General features: G+C 38.3%; 1 protein-coding gene across 1 annotated transcript in view; it reads right to left on the bottom strand.

Moving 5' to 3' along the window:
* LOC140140471 (transient receptor potential cation channel subfamily M member-like 2) overlaps positions 1-18,748 on the bottom strand; it is a 31,601-nt gene that overhangs the window by 4,104 nt on the left and 8,749 nt on the right. Inside the window, exons 7-12 of the mRNA XM_072162231.1 lie at positions 9,701-9,845; positions 8,915-9,080; positions 7,665-7,831; positions 7,110-7,216; positions 2,782-2,934; positions 1,399-1,455 (exon numbers count right to left, since the gene is read on the bottom strand). Coding sequence (XP_072018332.1) covers positions 1,399-1,455; positions 2,782-2,934; positions 7,110-7,216; positions 7,665-7,831; positions 8,915-9,080; positions 9,701-9,845 — 795 coding nt within the window. The remainder of the gene's footprint in view (positions 1-1,398; positions 1,456-2,781; positions 2,935-7,109; positions 7,217-7,664; positions 7,832-8,914; positions 9,081-9,700; positions 9,846-18,748) is intronic.

Raw genomic sequence — 18,748 nt, 5'->3', positions numbered from 1 at the left:
CGGTTGACGATGAAAATTTACTGAATTTAGGGACTGCACTTCATACACCACCTGGCTATGCACGCATGGATTCTGTTGATACGACCTGCATGCAGAAACACTATAATACTGCTGGCTGGGTGTACCAGTCGTAGCAGGGTGTAAAAATATACAACAAAGTCAATGTTTATTCTCAATTACATTATGGTGTAAAGCATTTGAATAATTTAACAATAATTTGAACCTGAAAAAATTGAACATGAAACTTCATGAGTGATTTTTCAACATATTTGACTGTTGGATAAATATGAGTGCTGCAGCTTTGGAGGTAATGCAACATGGCGCATTACTTTGAAGTTGGTAATGGGTAAATTACACTGTGTGACGTCCGGGCAAAATTTACAAGGGGTTGCATAATCGCCCGGTCGGTTCGACGATGGGACAAATGCGCAAGAAGCATGTGGCATATTTTGCAATTTTGCCGAAATGGGTCATAATGGGATAATTCGTCGGCTGTATTCCATAGTGGCGTATAGTGATTTTTGGTCATTTTTTTGAAAATTGGCACATATGTTTTTAATGATGTCCTCTTTCATTTTTTCTAAGTCTCATCAGTCATAATTAGCTAATTAATTAGTAATTAATTAATTAAATGTGGCGTATAGTTACAAAGTGACATTTTTCGTATTCCATAGTGGCGTGGCGTATCGACCATACGCCACTTTTTATACACATTTTATAATTATGAAATATCGGCAAAATGAAAAACATCGTATGTCATAGTGGCGTACACGTATCGGACCTATACGCCACTATGGAATACGAACGACGAAAAGTAACGCCATAGGGATTACACGGCGACCGAGGTGGCGTACGGTTAACGTTAGATTAGGGTATTGCGTTTTGTTTGTTTTCCATAGTGACGTATAGTTTTATTTTCAGTTTGCCAGCAATAGTATGTATTTATTTCTTTTGAAAAATATATAACAATAAAATCTATTTAGATTACTACACAAATTTCACATCATTTACAAAATATAATGAATGTCTGATTTACACAACTCGATTTTAAATTGGCATTTCTTCAAACCCGATTTTCTCGAAAAGTTGTTTATTCGCGGCGCCCCACTATACGCCACTATGGAATACGGACGACGAATTGTGGCTTAAAACGTGAATGGGTCACAATTTTAAAGCAATTCTGTCCCGGTATTTCGATACTGGGGAAAGCTTTCCGCCTGCCCCGTCGGGCTGCCCCGGAAAGCAACTCAATCTTTACCATAGGCTATCTACTCCTACACACGTTGGTAGTTCGCGGGTTTCTCAATCTGAAATACATACTAGTGCATTTTTAAAAAGAGCGCAAAAAAAAAAAAAAAAAAAGGTGTTTTAGAAAGATTTTTTTTGTAAACGATATACCTCGGATTCAATGATTCTCCACATGTGATCAGGTAAGGATTGGGCATCATCATTCACCTGCAAAATAATGGACATAGAATTACAATAGTGGTTAAGTTTGGAGCTTTCAGTTTATTTGGAAGGGTAGGCCCGAATATCTGAGCTGAGGTCATCATTAATTTGTTTCCTTATTTAAATATGGGGGTATACATCCGTTAAGGCGAGTGCGATGGCACGAGTCGTATTTTTCCAGTTTTAGCCATACCCCATGAGAACTACCTGCCGATTGGCCAAAAAGAAGTTTTCATTATCAATTGGCCCAATCAGCAACAGCTCCATTCTGATTAGACTACCCCGTAGTCCACTTGCCCATTGTGCATACTCTGGATATTGTATTAAGCTTAAAACTCTGATTTAATTAATGTGTGCACAATTGATAGATTTTCACATCTGATCAGTCACCCTACTCCCTCTGTTTGTTAGCTTCAAATTTCGGGGTTCGCTATCAATAAACTGGTAGATTCCAAAATCAGAATTGTTCAGTATTAAAGTGAGCCGTTATAATTATGCAAGATAATGTTGCATTCAATTACTTTTATTGTCACTAATCGTCTGATATTTTTAACTCTTTATGAACATTTTACTATTGAATACTTTAATTTTAATAAACATCAGTATAATTTTGAGTTCATCGAAATGGGTTCATCATGACTAATAATAACATATTTTAAATAAAATTCGACTATGGCATAGTCTAAATTCGGGGTTCGCTATCAATAAACTGGTAGATTCCAAAATCAGAATTGTTCAGTATTAAAGTGAGCCGTTATAATTATGCAAGATAATGTTGCATTCAATTAATTTTATTGTCACTAATCGTCTGATATTTTTAACTCTTTATGACCATTTTACTATTGAATACTTTAATTTTAATAAACATCAGTATAATTTTGAGTTCAACGAAATGGGTTCATCATGATTAATAATAACATATTTTTAATAAAATTCGACTATGGCATAGTCTAAATTCGGGGTTCGCTATCAATAAACTGGTAGATTCCAAAATCAGAATTGTTCAGTATTAAAGTGAGCCGTTATAATTATGCAAGATAATGTTGCATTCAATTACTTTTATTGTCACTAATCGTCTGATATTTTTAACTCTTTATGACCATTTTACTATTGAATACTTTAATTTTAATAAACATCAGTATAATTTTGAGTTCAACGAAATGGGTTCATCATGACTAATAATAACATATTTTTAATAAAATTCGACTATGGCATAGTCTACATTCTGATTGGTGATTAAAGTGACGATATCATGTAATTGACCAATCAGAGGCAATGTTAGATCGGCAGGTAGTGCTCAGTACTCTCATGGAACTTGTAATAACAACTAACCTTGGAATACAGATGCTTGATAAAACCCCACGTTACACATTTATCCAAGTCTACAACGTCGTTGTCGATTAGTAACTTCACAAATTCTACTTGGTTTTTCAAGATATTTTCTCTCAGTAGGGCTCCTAATACAAGCTCATCCACATTGTAAGCCTGCGAATGGAAAACATATACTGAATACTTGAAATATAAATAGATAAATTACAGTAAAGAGGTAAAAATGAATAACTAAATTTCATAGCCATCGATATATAGCAAAGATCTCGCTCCATCCAGTTCCAATATTTATGTCTGGCGGTTTTAGATGATTTGACTTATTGCCAAGCAGTTTGTCGGCAAATTCCTGTCCAGTGCAGTCTATCATGTTGTCATCAACCTATTTGATTGTAATGCATTTGTTTAGAGTGTGAGACGAACTGTCGCGGTGGATTGCAATCATGCTTTTGTTGAGCCCGCCATATTTACGGTATGATACGTCACACACCGACATCGCCTGGTAAATAATTACATTGTACTGCAGGGAAACTAAAATCAATACCCGGGATTGATACACGTGTATGTGCTATGCACGATTTGATATTAAGACGATAAATCTTTGGATGCCAGGGTAGAAAATGATGAATATCTCCCGTAATATTTACTTTCTAAAGAAGCCGATTTTAAGGCTTGCACTTGAATATATATGTTAAAAGAACATGATAGTCGTTAGTGAGCGTATTGACAATGAACCGTGCGTTTTGAACTCAAAACTGACAAAAATTCATATTTTATATGTGCAGAACAGAAAAAAATGACAGCTGCCCTCATTCGTAAACAATCAGGGTAACGAAAATATCACGTTACAAGCGCAATGCGGACCACGGGTGGAGGCTACACCACATTTCGCCATACTGCATTTTAGAAACGCTAGCTGCTAGAATAAGAAAAATCTTAATGCTAATTTATTGCACATTCTAGGGAAGCGTGGTTACCGTTTTAAAATAACCGAGTGAGAGGGTTTTCAAGAAAATATTATTTCCCGTCAAAACTGAAGCATCCTCTGTATAAAAGAAAACATGAATATTAACTGCACATCATATTATAACGATTCGTGATACCCAATTGTGGCACATTTGATGTCGTTTATGAGGCAGAGAATTTTATTTCAATTTTATATAGACCTACGCCAAAATATTTTTTTAATTGAGCGAGAATGGCGATAGAAAAAACGTTGAAAATTCCATGTATAAATTACATTCGACCCCACAAATGATTACTGTTTCGTTTTTATGGTAATCTAATCTTTTATTTCCTGAAATAAAATTATGGGTCTAATGTGGATTAATTGTATAATTGATGAAAACATCGACGTGTATAAAAGAAGCTACAAGAAAAATGGTAGGCCACGCCACATTGATAATCTATGCTTTTAGTATACGGCGAGTTCGTAGCGCACGTGTGAATCAAAATCGATATACTATTGTGCGTGTATAGCCTCATTTATTGTCCTATATTTCTGTATATAAAACACGTAGTTATCAACAATTGAGCGCTATTAATACACATTAATGTTTTAAACAAATAAAATTCCAAAATATGGTACGTTTTCTGTCTTTGCTTGTCACTTGGTATGTTGAAGTAATGAAGTTGCGATTATATTTTTTAATTTTCATCATGAAACCATCAAGCCTGATATCCGAGCGGTCTAAGACGCTGGTGTTATGTCAATATCGTATAGGAGTACATTATAGCGGCTCAGTACAGCGTGGGTTCGAACCCCGCCGGAGCCTCTGACAAAATAAATTTATTTTTTTTAAATTTCATATTATGTTAGGGAAATGTGGCTGGGAGAATGTATGTATGGCGAAGAGTGGTGTGGGTGGAGGCAGTCTAATGCAGATGGCTCACTGATATCTACAGAGGTTAGTCACCGGGCTATTGTCAATAGCCTTAGTCGGCTGTCTCTCGGCCCATTATGCGTCTCAAAACAATCAAACAGGTCGGAACAAAATGCGTGGCTATTGAAGAACAAGTGGATTCGGCCTATAATCATGGCGATTTCTGCCATGAAGATATTGGGGCGATGACGCTGTGCGTCATATGCACAACCTCTATTGAAATCTGTATTTGAAGTGGTTTGGTAGTTATCTCGGTGGAGCGCTAGTGCTCGCCCCGTGACCATCGTTATTAAAATGATCAATGAATAATGCAAATTGCACATCGTTGCCAACGTTTGGTTGTTTGATATAATAATAAAACTGTAATTTTTAAGAAACGTTGAACAATGATGGCGCTATACATCTTAAATCTTGTTTGCATCTTTACAAGGGGTAGACACTTGTATAATGGCATTGGAACATGAGAAAAATATCATGAATTTTAAGTTATATTATTTAGTTCATTTAAAGGAAGTCTCTGGTAATCACAGCATTATGTAAGAAAAATAATCATCAAGCGCAAATCACGTGGTTTTATTTAAAGCAAGCTTATAGTGAACATTAAAACGAATAAAAACATCCGTCTCTCAACACGCGATATTCAAAATTCCCGGGTGCCGAAATTGTCGAGTGCAAGTGACGTCCAAGTAACACAATGAAGGCTGACGACAATTAAAGCCATATTATACCATTTGCTGAGGTAGACGCCCTCACTGAATTTTTAAAATTCCCTTTTTACACGATTAAATTGTACTTTATTAAACCAATATACCCTACAAAAAAACAAGACTCTAGATGCTGTAGTTTTGTCAAAATCCGAGATTTTGAATAAAACGCCAAAACCGGCGCTTTATTATTACGATGGAATTATTAGTCGAACGCATACACGATGTTCATAACACATAGTACGTACACGGCGTGCGGGACGGTGATATACACAACAAATGGTCGTACCACAACATGACCGAAGGAGTGGTACGTATTGGCGACATGTGCGCTGGTAGTAAATTCCAATTGTCTTTGCTTTGCCGTGGTTGTTCGGCTCAAAAATAAAAGGGGATATAATTATCTGACAGTAAAAGCTAACATTTTATGGCAAAGAAATGCTAATCTATTTTGTTTGAAAATGTTATGATATGGCTTTAAGCACAAATAACCATTACGTCATTGCGCTTAGATAATTTCGGCGCGGGAATTTTGAATATCGTGTGTTGAGAGCTGACTTTTTATGGTCAATATGAGTTTGTTTGAAATAAAACCATGTGATTCGTGCTTGATAACTATTTTCTAACATATGCCTTAATGTTATGAGACTCCCTTTAAATTTAAAATAAATGTAAATAGCACCCTCAATTTTCGCACAAATGTACAGTTTATAGAATAAAAATTGCCACAAAAAGCAGAAAAAGATGAATATCTGTCTTAAAAATAGCTTTAAGAGTCATTCCGTCTCAACTGACCCTCTTTTCAACAAATCAGTGACGCGACGCACGGAAGAGGGGGGTCTTGACAAATCTTTAGAGGGCTATTTCTTGAAAACAATTTGGAATACAAGGCTAAATTTGTGTGTGTGCTCATTCTGGCCCTAAAACAATATCTAGGGGGAGTTTCTATGGGCTATACCCATAGACATATCACTTGTTTGTCTGGGCTATACCCGGCTACCCAGGGCCGTCGCTAGAGGGGGTGGTTATGGGGGTGTGACACCCCAATACACAATTTAGTCGGCAAATGTAGTCAAAGGTATGTGTGATTATCGGCAAATTGTGAGAGCCATATAAAAGATTAATGTGTTACGAAATTGTGTTGTTGTAACGTAATAGACCTACTGTTAATGGTATAGAAGTTACTAGTTATTTATTTGAAAAAAAATTGACTCCTACCCCCATTTCCCCCCCCCCCTTTTCTGAGCGCTGTCCTGGCTAAAATTTTTTTTGGTCAACAAATTACAAAAAATTTCCGTCGGCAAACCATATTTTACGCCCCCCGAATCATATTGGTCTAGCGACGCCCCTGCGGCTACCTGTACATGTATAGACCCGTGACGTCACGCAGACGTCACGGGTCTATTAGATCTGTTGATTAAATGCACTTTTTGGCCCAGATCTATGCTGTTTCGTATATTTATCAGCGTTTCCAACCCTTTTGAAACCATTCTAAGGCATTATATATGCGCTACAATGTCAAAATTGTGGCTACATCCTAGATATCTCGGGCATCTCAGTTCATTACCTGGTTTTTGCATATGAAAATAATTGAGGTGTTCCATCAAAGCTTTCGTCGTGTGCTGCCACTTAGCGGTGGTTCCGGGAACTTTGCGTCTAGACCTCAATGGGGATTGTAAAATGCAACAATTGTATGCAAATCAAAAATGCGATAAACCATGAGAAGGCAAAAGATTTCATTATTTACCTTCCAATTATATGTAAAGCTGGAACCAAACATCTGCTCTTTCAATGCTTCGTGATATCCCCATAGTAAAGCCAACGTTGTATTCACATCAATGCTCTGTTCGTCATCTACATAAATAAGTATAATATTCCCAGTGGGCACACAGGTCAGTTTCTGACGTTGTATCGACATTGTATCAACGTCCGATTTCGGCGTTGAAATAAGGTTGAAGTCACTTTGTATTTGCAAATGGGCATCAACCTTGATACAACGTTGTATCAACGTTGATACAACGTCGAAATCCTAACCTGTGCCCACTGGGATACTGTTAGTTTTTTGATACGTATATGTATAATATAATGTATTGTTTGATTGTTATGGCGACGGGAAACCCATTTGTGCGTGCGGACGGACTCGAACCTTTTATTTCAAGTATAGGATGTTTAGACAAACGGCAGAAAAAAAATCGCAAGACACTTTTGGACAAAGTTATCCGCTCTGTGATTTTTACAAGCAAGTCGTACCAGATAACAAACCAACAATAACTGAAAATAAAATATTACAAATAAAAGTTACCTCTTCTTAAGGCTTCAAGAATTGCCGCTTGGATTCCTCCTTCGCAACTTCCATCATAAATATTCAGTAGATTGGGTTTCTTCGCGGCTTCTTTGATCAGGTCAAACGTGCTATCGACGTCTACATCACGTCGTATAATTTCCTTGAGTTCGGCTTTTATTGTACTCCTGAAAATAACACAACTGGTAAGTGAAATTGGTTTAAAGAAATACTGGCATGGTTACCACGTTTAAAGGACGTCTCCGGCAATATAATATTATCAAGTACGAATCACATGGTTTTATTTCAAACAAACTCATATTGACCATAAAAAAGAATAAAAACAGTCGGCCCTTAACACGCGATATTCAAAATTCCCGCGCCGAAATTGTGTAAGTGCAATGACGTAATGGTTATTTGTGCTCAATTGTCGTCAGCCTTCATTGTATTACTGGGACGTCATTGCACTTGACAATTTCGGCGCCCGGGAATTTGAATATCGCGTATTGGTCACATGAGTTTGTTTTAAATAAAACCACGTGATTCGTGCTTGATAATTATTTTTCTTTCATATAAGGTATACCGTAAAACCCCGTCTACAAGCATATATTGTGTTTTTAATAAAAGCTTAATTAATTCGAAGCAAGCGTTAACATACCAATACAATTGATCGGTCTTAAAATAATACTTGTTTGTATATGCTTGGATCCGTAATTTATTTGCTCAAACTCCATAATGGCGACTGGATTAATGTAGCTTTCATCAGAAGCACACTATATGTTTGTAGACGGGGTTTTACGGTAATGTTGTAATTGCCGGATACATCCTTTAAGCCGAAAGCTAGGTTTTGGCCGTTGTTTGGGGTTTCTGATATGATTATGAGAGAGCAAAATATTTTTTCATGCTAAAAATAAAAGTGTCGATGATCACATTTGTATCAATTGAATCAAAACTTGTCTTATTTTATTAAGAATATCACATGCCATCATGTGCCCCTTGTGAGAAGGCAGAACCAGTTTTTTTGCTGTAATTTTGCTCAAAATTGGTTGATTTCCCCCCCCCCCGAAATTCACTTTTCCCCCTGCTGCCCCCCCCCCCCCACCCCCCAAATAAGATGCTAGCCACAATCAAACATGAACCATAGCTAATAGGCTTAGGATTACGGTAACATAACATAACATAACATAACAACGGCACTTAAAATATGAACATTGCACTTTACAAACAAATAACAAATGCGGTACAATATTTAATACGCCTACTGTACTTACTCGTCTAGATTCGGTAGATTCGGCCCTTCGAATGCGTGTGCTAGCACGTTAGCAGCACGGCCAGAATCAGCGACGATGACCAGCGGTGTACCCGCTTTTATGGAGGAACATGCTTGCTTGATACTATTTATTCCTCCCTCAACAAGGACACACACGACTGCCACATCTAGAACAAAAGTAAAAAGATAAAAATGTATCACAATTACTACTTGAACAATGTTTTACACGTGTGTACCAAACAAAAATGAATGAAAATGGGATGTTGGGGTTGCGACCAGCAACTATTCTAAACTAAAACTCAACCTTAAACTCAATTTCAAGGTCAAGCTTAACTCTTCACGCGGGTGTCGACTGCAGACAATTACAAAATATCAGAAATGTAAATTTTCATGACTATATTTGGAATCAGCATGAAAAATGCATTAAAATGAGTACAAACAAGCCTAGTATTGATTCAGTAGTTTTTAAGATAACTCTTGATATTTTGAGAAAATATTTCAAAACTTGAACTTTTTCCATTGAAGCGCATGGCTAGCATGCAGAGCATTAAGCTCATTCTGTAACTGAAATCATCTCTATCTCGAGCACATTTTGACATGATCTAATCATGGATATAGTCGACTACTGTTTCCATAGTCTGATGAAGAGAGTGTTCTTCGTTTTATTTTGATTTTACGTCTATAATCAAAGTTCTTTATTAGCTTCGCTGCTTTATTTATATCATCACTGTAATTTGATTTCATTAACAGCCTACATTATGGTAAACAGAAAAAGACAAATACAAACCTTTGCACACGAGGAGATCAAAGCGCATACTCGGTTTGTCTCCGTGCCATTTAGTCGGTTGTATCTTAAAGAAACGAGCTCGAACTGTAGAACTGAATCTGCTGGTGGCAACAGTAGTGTCTCTGTCACTAGTCCCATCGAATTCCTAGGAAAATATCACGAAATTCAGATAATATAGAGAGCTCGATTGAATGTCCTTGCTCTGTGGTAAATTTACGATGTTTTGTACTCAATTAAGGGCTGGGGTATGAACGTTTGGACAGTATTTATTTTGGGACATTAGAGCACATCAGACATATCGAATTGCATTCTGAATACGAAGAATGTCATTCTGATATCAAATAATTTTGTTTTTTAATTCGCAATTTAATACACATTTTATGGCAAATCATTAAAATTGATATTTTGATATTTAACAGTACTCGAAGTAAACTTTATAAATCTGATGATTTATACTTAACGTGTATGTAGGTGGGATGAAATGCCGACGATCAATTGAAAATTTTGACCTTTCGTATTGAAGATATGGATTTTTTTTCCCAAAACACCAAAAAAAATTAGGTCTTTTTGGGAAAAAATCTATATCTTCAATATGAAAGGTCAAAATTTTCAATTGACCGTCGGCTTTTCCTCCCTGCTACATACACTTTAAGAATATATCATTAGATTTATATAATTTACTTCGAGGGCTGTTATATATCAAAAATGTGAAAAATATCAAATTTTTATAATTTGTCATAAAATTTGTATTATATTGTGATTTTCAAAAAATGAAAATTATTTGATATCAGAAAGACATTCTTCGTATTCAGAATGCAATTCGATAGGTCTGAGGTGCTCTCATGTCCCACAAAAAATACTGTCGAAACGCAATAAACGCTCATTTTAGATCCCTTAATCATCAATGCTGATTATGTGGCTACCAGTAATCAATCAATACCGATTTTTTGATTTTTTGTTAGGCTACCTACCAGAACTCAGTTAATCAATGCTGATAGGCCTATCAGATGCCGATTTTTTGGCTACCAATACCAGTACTCACTCAAACAATGCCGATTTGTGATCATCTACCCAGTCAGAACAAATTGGACTCTGTCATCTTACGAACATTGACATACCTACATTCACAACATTTGAATATACTGTTGTGTCCAACATGTCTCGCTCATTTTACATCATCATTGTATATAGACCATCGCCATCTGCTGTCAATAAGTTCAAATTGTCATCTTTCCTTCTTGAAATAGAGGATTTCATTGACTGTGTGAACTTACTGCCTGGCAAAGTCCTACTTGTTGGAGATTGGAATGTGCACTTTGATTTGCCTACCAAGAGTGATGTTAAACGTGTGTCTACTTGCCTGTCATCAGTTGGCATGAGTCAACATGTGACCGAGCCAACACATAGGAGTGGCCATATCCTTGACGTTGTTGTAACCAGAGTTTCTGACAACTTAATTCATGATATCTGTGTTGATTGTGTCACTTTCACCATAGATCACTTTATGGTTAACTGCTCCATTAACTTATCCAAACAGCGCCCATCTAAAACTGTTCGGACCTTTCGCAGATATAGAAGCATTGATCATCAACGCTTCTCAGAAGATCTTTCTATGAAAATGCTGGCTATCTCGCAGAAGTGTTATTCCAATGTTGACGATTTGTTCAATGAATATAACCGCTCTTGCCTAGAAGTTCTTGACAGCCATGCTCCGTCAATAACAAGGAGGTCGAGTATGTCACACCAACCGGGTTGGTTTGGTGAAAAAGTTAATGAAGCCATTAGAGAACGCAGGCGCTGTGAGCGGAAATGGAGGAAGTCTCGGTCATCTATTCATCGTGAAGAATTCCTCACCTCAAAACAGAGTGTCAAGGACCTTGTAGCTGAATCAAAAACTGAGTATTATAAGAACAAATTTGAGACGTCTTGTAGTGTTAAGGACATGTACAATGTTGTTAAGGGGGTACTACACCCATCGCATTTTTTTACGGGTTTTTGCATTTTGTGAAGAAATGAGAAATAAAAATTGGACATAGTGGTATGCAAAATGAAGGGGCAAATCTTCTCGTTCTATTGGTGGCATCGGTATCAATGTAGCTTACATGCTTTTGAAGGTAGAAGCCAAAAGGTGGTACATCACTGATGTTTTAAATTCACTTCATTTTGGAAAGCTTGCTATCAACGGATTTCGTTAAAATTTTGGATATGTGTTGCTAACGCATTAGAGAAATAATGTTGATATGTAAAATGGGAATAAGTGGTTCCTGATGGCTTCATGAACTTGGTGATTTTCAGTGCTCCACATCTATCAAAAACGAACTGGTTAAAATGCTTCTATTTTCAATGTTGAGCTATATTTTGTATTTTTAACTAGCGACATTATTTCACTGAAACTTAATTAAGCCATAGGTAACAGGTTACCACAACCATACTACAGCAATGTTGAAAAAATTGCATTTCTCGTCACCTATACCCACCATATTTCGTAAGTGCGTTAAGCTTATATTTGCGATTTTGGTAACTATTTTACCTTTTGTTTTCTAACCCGTTTCAACTAGGAACTCCAAAATTGATACAGTGATAGCATATTTTAAGCGGAGTCATATCATTTGTAACTTACCTATGATTGTCGCTATCCAAGGCAAAAAAATCAAATATTGTGTATATTTCCATAGAGTTCTGCACGATATACGGTAGCCGAATTTTGACACACGACAATTTTGACAAGTGTTCACCCACAATCCATTGCGTTATACGAGTTGCCGAGTTTTGGTATATAGGGTACCTGCAGGTAATATGGGACCATTAAGGACGTTTAGCTTATTTGCATAAAAACTAAAGAAGATATGCCCACAAGAGATTGTTATGATGAACAACATGTCCTTTAAGATTAATAAAACAGGCAATGTTACCTTGTTTTTATGTTTGTTTGGACGCTATGACGTCAAAATGACGTCATCGTCAAGTGTCCCATATTACCTGCATGTGCAGGTAATATGGGACACTGTGTTATCTCTATGGTGAAAATCAAAAGTTCAGAAAATCACTCTTTTGTTCTAAAAACATTTTTGTTACATGATTTTGAATGTTAAATGCAAATTTCTACAAGAAAATTCAATTTTCTAAATAGTTTTGCTTTTCGCATTGACAATGCATACAATTTCCTATGTGTCCCATATTACCTGCACCCATTCAGTTGAAAATCAGAGAAAATAATCATTTATAAAAGGAAAGTGCCACTTGTCAGTGGAATTTTACCTGCTGATAAGCTTAACCCATCACCTAAAGATCATAAAAATGACAAATGCCCCTCAGTACCAGAGTTTTTGGATACACAATCATAAAATGTGACGTCATTGATTTTATATCAGGCCAAAAAACGACATAATTTTTGGGCAATTTCACTCTTTTTGGCATTGATTTCCAAGAGTTTGATACTCAGACTCCAAAACTGCATTTCTAGAAGCACAATTGATGTTTCTAAACACTTAACAAATCAACTTAAAGTGTTTACCTTCTCTAAGCTACCTTTTGTTAAAATGAAAACAGGTGTCCCATATTACCTGCTGTCCCATATTACCTGCACCTACCCTATTTAGGTATTTTTAAGATCAAATACGGAGCCATGGAGAAGGAAAAAACAAATTTTAGACAAGCCAAGACGGGCCGGGCCGGGGGGGCACAGGAATTTGGGAAAATTTGGCAGATCGAAGGGGGAATTTTGGCGCACATTAAATGGGACACGACTGATTTTTAAATAACACGCACAAGGCTTTGGAATCACGTCACGGGTATGCCTACAGAATAGAAACGCAGTAAAAATCATGAACAAATTCCTGCACGTTATCCGGCACGCTCAGGCCTATAACGTAGGCCCTACGCTCGAATTTAGACATTCCCATCTATACAATTTTAAAGGCCTATCCATTGATCCCAGCAAAGTGTAAAAAATTAAAATTGTTTAGAAATGTCTAAAAGTGAAGGATAAGTCATTTAAATTGTCATTTAATATTTTTGAAATATATATCGAGGGCACGGTGGCTCAGTGGTTACGGCCTTGGACTCATAATCTGAGAGCTTGCTTGACGTGCGTGGGTTCGAGTCCCCGTCCCGCCACCGTGTTGCGCCCTTCGGCAAGGCGCTTTGTCACGCTTGCCTCACCCCACCCAGGTGCAATGGGAAGCTGTTAGGGGTAGTCACAGTCGTTGTAGGCCTACTAATGAACCCTGCGCCATTTGTAGGCAGCAAACGTGGTTCCGACATATTCTAATAACGGCGGAATAAATGTAAAGCGCTTTGAGGCTGTTTACGGCATAAAGCGCTATATAAATATCTACATTTTATTATTTATTTATTTGGCATAGGATCCTAACAGCAGTAGGCCAATTGACAAAGTTGAAGCCCGATATAATGTAGGTGGCCTATCATAGGCTTATCCCGGCTAGTAATCAGATTCGTGTAAAATGTCTGATGATTTTTTCCCGGGATGAGATTTTGTCTTTAATAGGCCTACTCAGCGTTTGGCTAAACCACTAATAGGCCTACTATAAGGGGGCTGGCATTTTCTTCGGAAGGGGGTCACAAATATGTCAGTGACCGGAGTCAATTTTTTATGCCCCCCCCCCCCCCATCGCGGGCAAAAAATTTTTACGACCCCCCCCTATCGCGGGTCGAAAAATTTTATGACCCCCCCCCCCCTTCCAACTACACAGACTCAAGAAAAATTATTCATTGCCGGAACTAAGGCGCGGAGCGCGTCAAAACTTAAAAGTGAAAAAAGTGTGTGGAGCGCGTTAAAACTTTTATTGTAAGTGTAAAGAAGGCGCGCGGAGCGTGTAAAAATTTTGCATAGATTGTATGCACATTTCGATTGCAAAGATAAAGAATGCGCGCGCGCGGGAAAATTTTGAGTCACCAGCCCTTAATAATTCTATAACCCCCCTATTTTGGGTGTTAAAAAATTATAACCCCCCCTATTTTTGGTCTGAAAATTCTATGACCCCCCCAGTATTTTTGGGACCCCCCCCCCCCGAAGAAAATGCCAGCCCCTAACAACAAACAGGGACAACAAAGGCGATTATGAAGGCCGGGGAAGGGGTAAGATTATAAGAAATTCAGTTGGTAGGCCTACACCATTTGGAAATCCCCCAGTGAGCCCCTTATCATGCTTATTTCATCATCTAATATTTTAATTATATGACTGCCCCTGGCTATAACCTTTAACTTTCATTTTTCCGTGTTACCTTTAAAATGTAGGCCTACGCCTATTATTTTGCGGAATTGTAGGCCTATACTCGTGCTTTTCACCGCTGATTAAGTTTATATTATCGCAACTCGCCATCTGGGGTGGTGAATTTCTTTCCCCATGCCAACAAATCTTTGTCCTCCCCACTTTGACATGCCAACCCCCCTCTATCGACATAGGCCTACCAAAACATTGTCCCCCTAGGCCTACATGGCAACCGGTATACTTTTAGGCAGGCCGAGAAGGGGCAAGCAAGTTTTGGCACGTAGGCCTATATTATTGCAAAAGCCAAGTATTAATATACTCCTTTAAAATGCCTCTTCTGGCACAAAAGAAATACCGGTAGCAGAGTGATGCCACGTGCACATGTGCATTGACATTGGCCAATATCTATGGGGTGTAATAGGTCTACTATTATTTATTATTCACTTTTTCTACTCACTTTATTAGGGCTATACCATTTAAAATGTCTAAAATTGCGGAATTGTTAAAATGTCTTAATTTGCGGAAATGAGCAAATTTCTCATACGTTCAGTGCCGTACATAAGGGGGGGGGCAAGGGGGGAAGCTACCCCAACCCCCTGGGGAAAGTCCGCCCCCCCTTTGGATGCGGTCGCCCTGAAGAATTTTACTAGGGTCTTTTTTGTACTTTTGAGCCTATTTTGTTTCGTTAAAGATTTCCCCCTTGAATGAGGGTTTCCCCTTTCACTCCTTTGCCCCCCCCCCTTAAAAAGTCCTAGCTACGCCCATGATCCCCATGACGCCACTTCACGGGGGGAGGGGGGGCTAACATACATTTCTGGTGGGTATGCTCCTGGGGTATGCTTCCCCAGAATTTAGTAGGGTCCGGGGACTGAGCCCGGGGGTGCTGACGGCGTACCGGGGTAGGCCTACATGCCGGAAAGGGATCATTTTGGAGGTGCCAATAAATATAAAAGGTGGTCTTTTGGAGCTGCGAATAGTCAAAATTGGGTCTTTCTTGGCTTTCTGGGTGAATAACGCCTGAAAAAAACCAGACATGTGAAGAATGATCGAGCGATGTAGGTCTTAGAGCTGAAATTGTCAAGTTTCCGTGTTTACGTATGCCTGCGCCTGCGCCTATAGCTCTATTTTGGTCACGGGTCTTTTGGAGCTGCGGAATCCAAAAATGGAGGGGGGGTCATTCCGGGAGAGCATACCCGTATGGTCTTTTGTGTTAAGTTCCAACGCTTAAAATTCAATTTTAATAACACGACGGTCACAATCTTGATTTTATCAGGGATTTTACCAAGAGAAGGTGCTAGGCATACATGCTCATGTTTGAATCTGGCAACTTTGAACTTATGCTGTATTGCGGTAGTCTTGTAGCCGTCCGGCCCTGTTCAGTTTTATACACGCATTTGAATAGGAATTGTTTTGCGCACTTACCTAATGTTTATGGAGCACATTTTCTTCATTAGTTTGTCAAGTTGATGTCAAATGTTCTATTCTATATTATTTGGCAATAGTGTTTTTTTTGCCTATAGTATGTCCAAACATGGTCCAATGTTGTAATTTGTTGTTTTTGATCGCAAAGGTCGGATATTTTTATTCCCGATTTAACTGTGCAACCGCCGGAGGGCTTCGCAAGGGTGCAGAATTCGGCGGAAGTTTGACGGTAATTTTGCCTTTTTTGACACTAAAACGCATTCGATCCTTAATTTTATTTCAACAAAATTTTTGATTAGGTAGCATACTAATGAGGCGGCTACAATTTTTTACCAAATCTTAAAGAATTATTATTCTCAAATGTCTGACCTGTGTATTTCCTATTGGTAATACAAATTGACGTGTCAGCCCTAAACATACATAGGCAGGTCGTATTTTGGACTGGTAGCAAGTCTAATACTGTCTACGTGAATATCGATGAATGTTAGAAACGGCAGAAACCGGTTGTGACGGAGACTACGTGGTAGCGTCCTTAACAACCAGTCAACTTTAAGACAAATAGGTGAAAAGGACACTTTCACGATGTTTTTCATATTTTTTTATTTCACATGATCAGTGCATATATCGCCTTGCTTGAAATGATAAAATATTTTTTTAGACCAATCAAACCAATATATGGGTGTAGTACGCCCTTAACGAGCTCCTCAACAAGGACTCAAATCCTATCCCTGATACAGAGAATCCTGTTGATCTTGCAAATGCTTTTGGTAAATATTTTATTGGCAAGGTCAACAAGATCAGGGACGAGGTTGACAAATCTGTGGTTAATGATGATGTGAATGTTTTTAATATCTAATCTGGTAGTGTAAGTGCTAACATTGCATTCAATCATTTTACACATGTGTCAGATGACGAGTTGTTACAGGTTATAACTAAGTGTCCAAACAAACAGTGTGTTCTGGATGTTCTCCCCACATGGCTCATAAAACAACATGTCAATATCTTGCTCCCTACACTCACAAAAATTGTGAATATGTCTTTGTCCACAGGAACCCTCCCAGAAGATCTGCACAGAGCGGTCATTACTCCTGTATTGAAAAAGCCATCCCTCAATAAAAATGAACTTAAGAATTACCGCCCCGTTGCCAATCTCCAGTTAACATCTAAGATCATTGAAAAATGTGCTGTTTCCCAACTGAAAAATCATATTGATGAACATGATCTTGCTGAGCCAATGCAATCGGCATACAGGACCCATCACAGCACTGAGACGGCTCTTGCCCGTGTTCACAATGATTTTTCCCATGCCCTGGACAGTCAACAGGCTGTTCTCCTTATTATGCTCGACCTCTCTGCAGCGTTCGACACTGTCGATCGTAAAATTCTGCTGCAGAGGGTCGCTGATGAGTTTGGTATCACTGGTGTTGCACAACAGTGGCTCTCATCCTATCTCGAGAATAGATCTTGCCGTGTTGCTGTAAGCGGTGCATATTCAAATGACATCTTGCTTCAGCATGGCCTACCTCAAGGGTCGGTTATTGGACCACTTGGGTTTGTTCTATACACTCACAATGTTGGTCGCATCATTCGCCATCACCATCTGATGTACCATGTATATGCTGACGATATACAAATATATTTACCTGTTGATCCTACAATTCCTGGTAATATTTCATGTGCTATTTTCAAGATTTCTCAATGTGTTAGGGATATTAACGCATGGATGATAACAAACAAACTTAAGTTAAATCCCGATAAAACAGAGTTTTTTGTTATGTCATCTTCTCATCATAAATCCCGGTTGCAGGATGTCACCTTCAATATTGGTGATGATATCATTCCTCAATCATCCAATGTGCGAAACTTGGGTTTTATTTTTGATAACCAATTGAATATGGACAAACATATAACTAACCTGAGCCAAACCATAAACTGGCAAATATGCAATCTGTACAGAATCCGGAAGTATATCGATCAAGACACCTGTGCCAATATTGTCAGAGCCATGATTTTATCCCGCCTGGACTACTGTAATGTTTTGTTCAACAATATTGCGCAAAAGGATATTGATCGATTACAACGGCTCCAGAATAAATGTGCCCGCTTAGTCTTCTTGTCGCCGAGACGCACTTCCATCAGTCCCTGTTGAAAGAACTCCATTGGCTTCGTATAAAGGAACGCATTACTTTCAAAACTCTGCTTTATATATACAAGTCACTGAATGGGCTGTGTCCCCGGTATATCGATGAGTGCCTAACTGTTAAACGTCCTCATGAGGGCTCAGTCACCACACGTTCGGACCACGGTCTCAATCTGCGTGTACCAAGGACGAACAAGGGTGCCGGGGACAGGGCCTTTTCAGTGGCTGCTCCTTACAAATGGAACTCAATCCCCCT

This window comes from Amphiura filiformis, chromosome 19, assembly GCF_039555335.1.
Source record: "Amphiura filiformis chromosome 19, Afil_fr2py, whole genome shotgun sequence".
Lineage (NCBI taxonomy): Eukaryota > Metazoa > Echinodermata > Ophiuroidea > Amphilepidida > Amphiuridae > Amphiura > Amphiura filiformis.
Note: the sequence above shows the minus strand (reverse complement) of the source record. Positions and strands in the feature narration are given on the sequence as shown.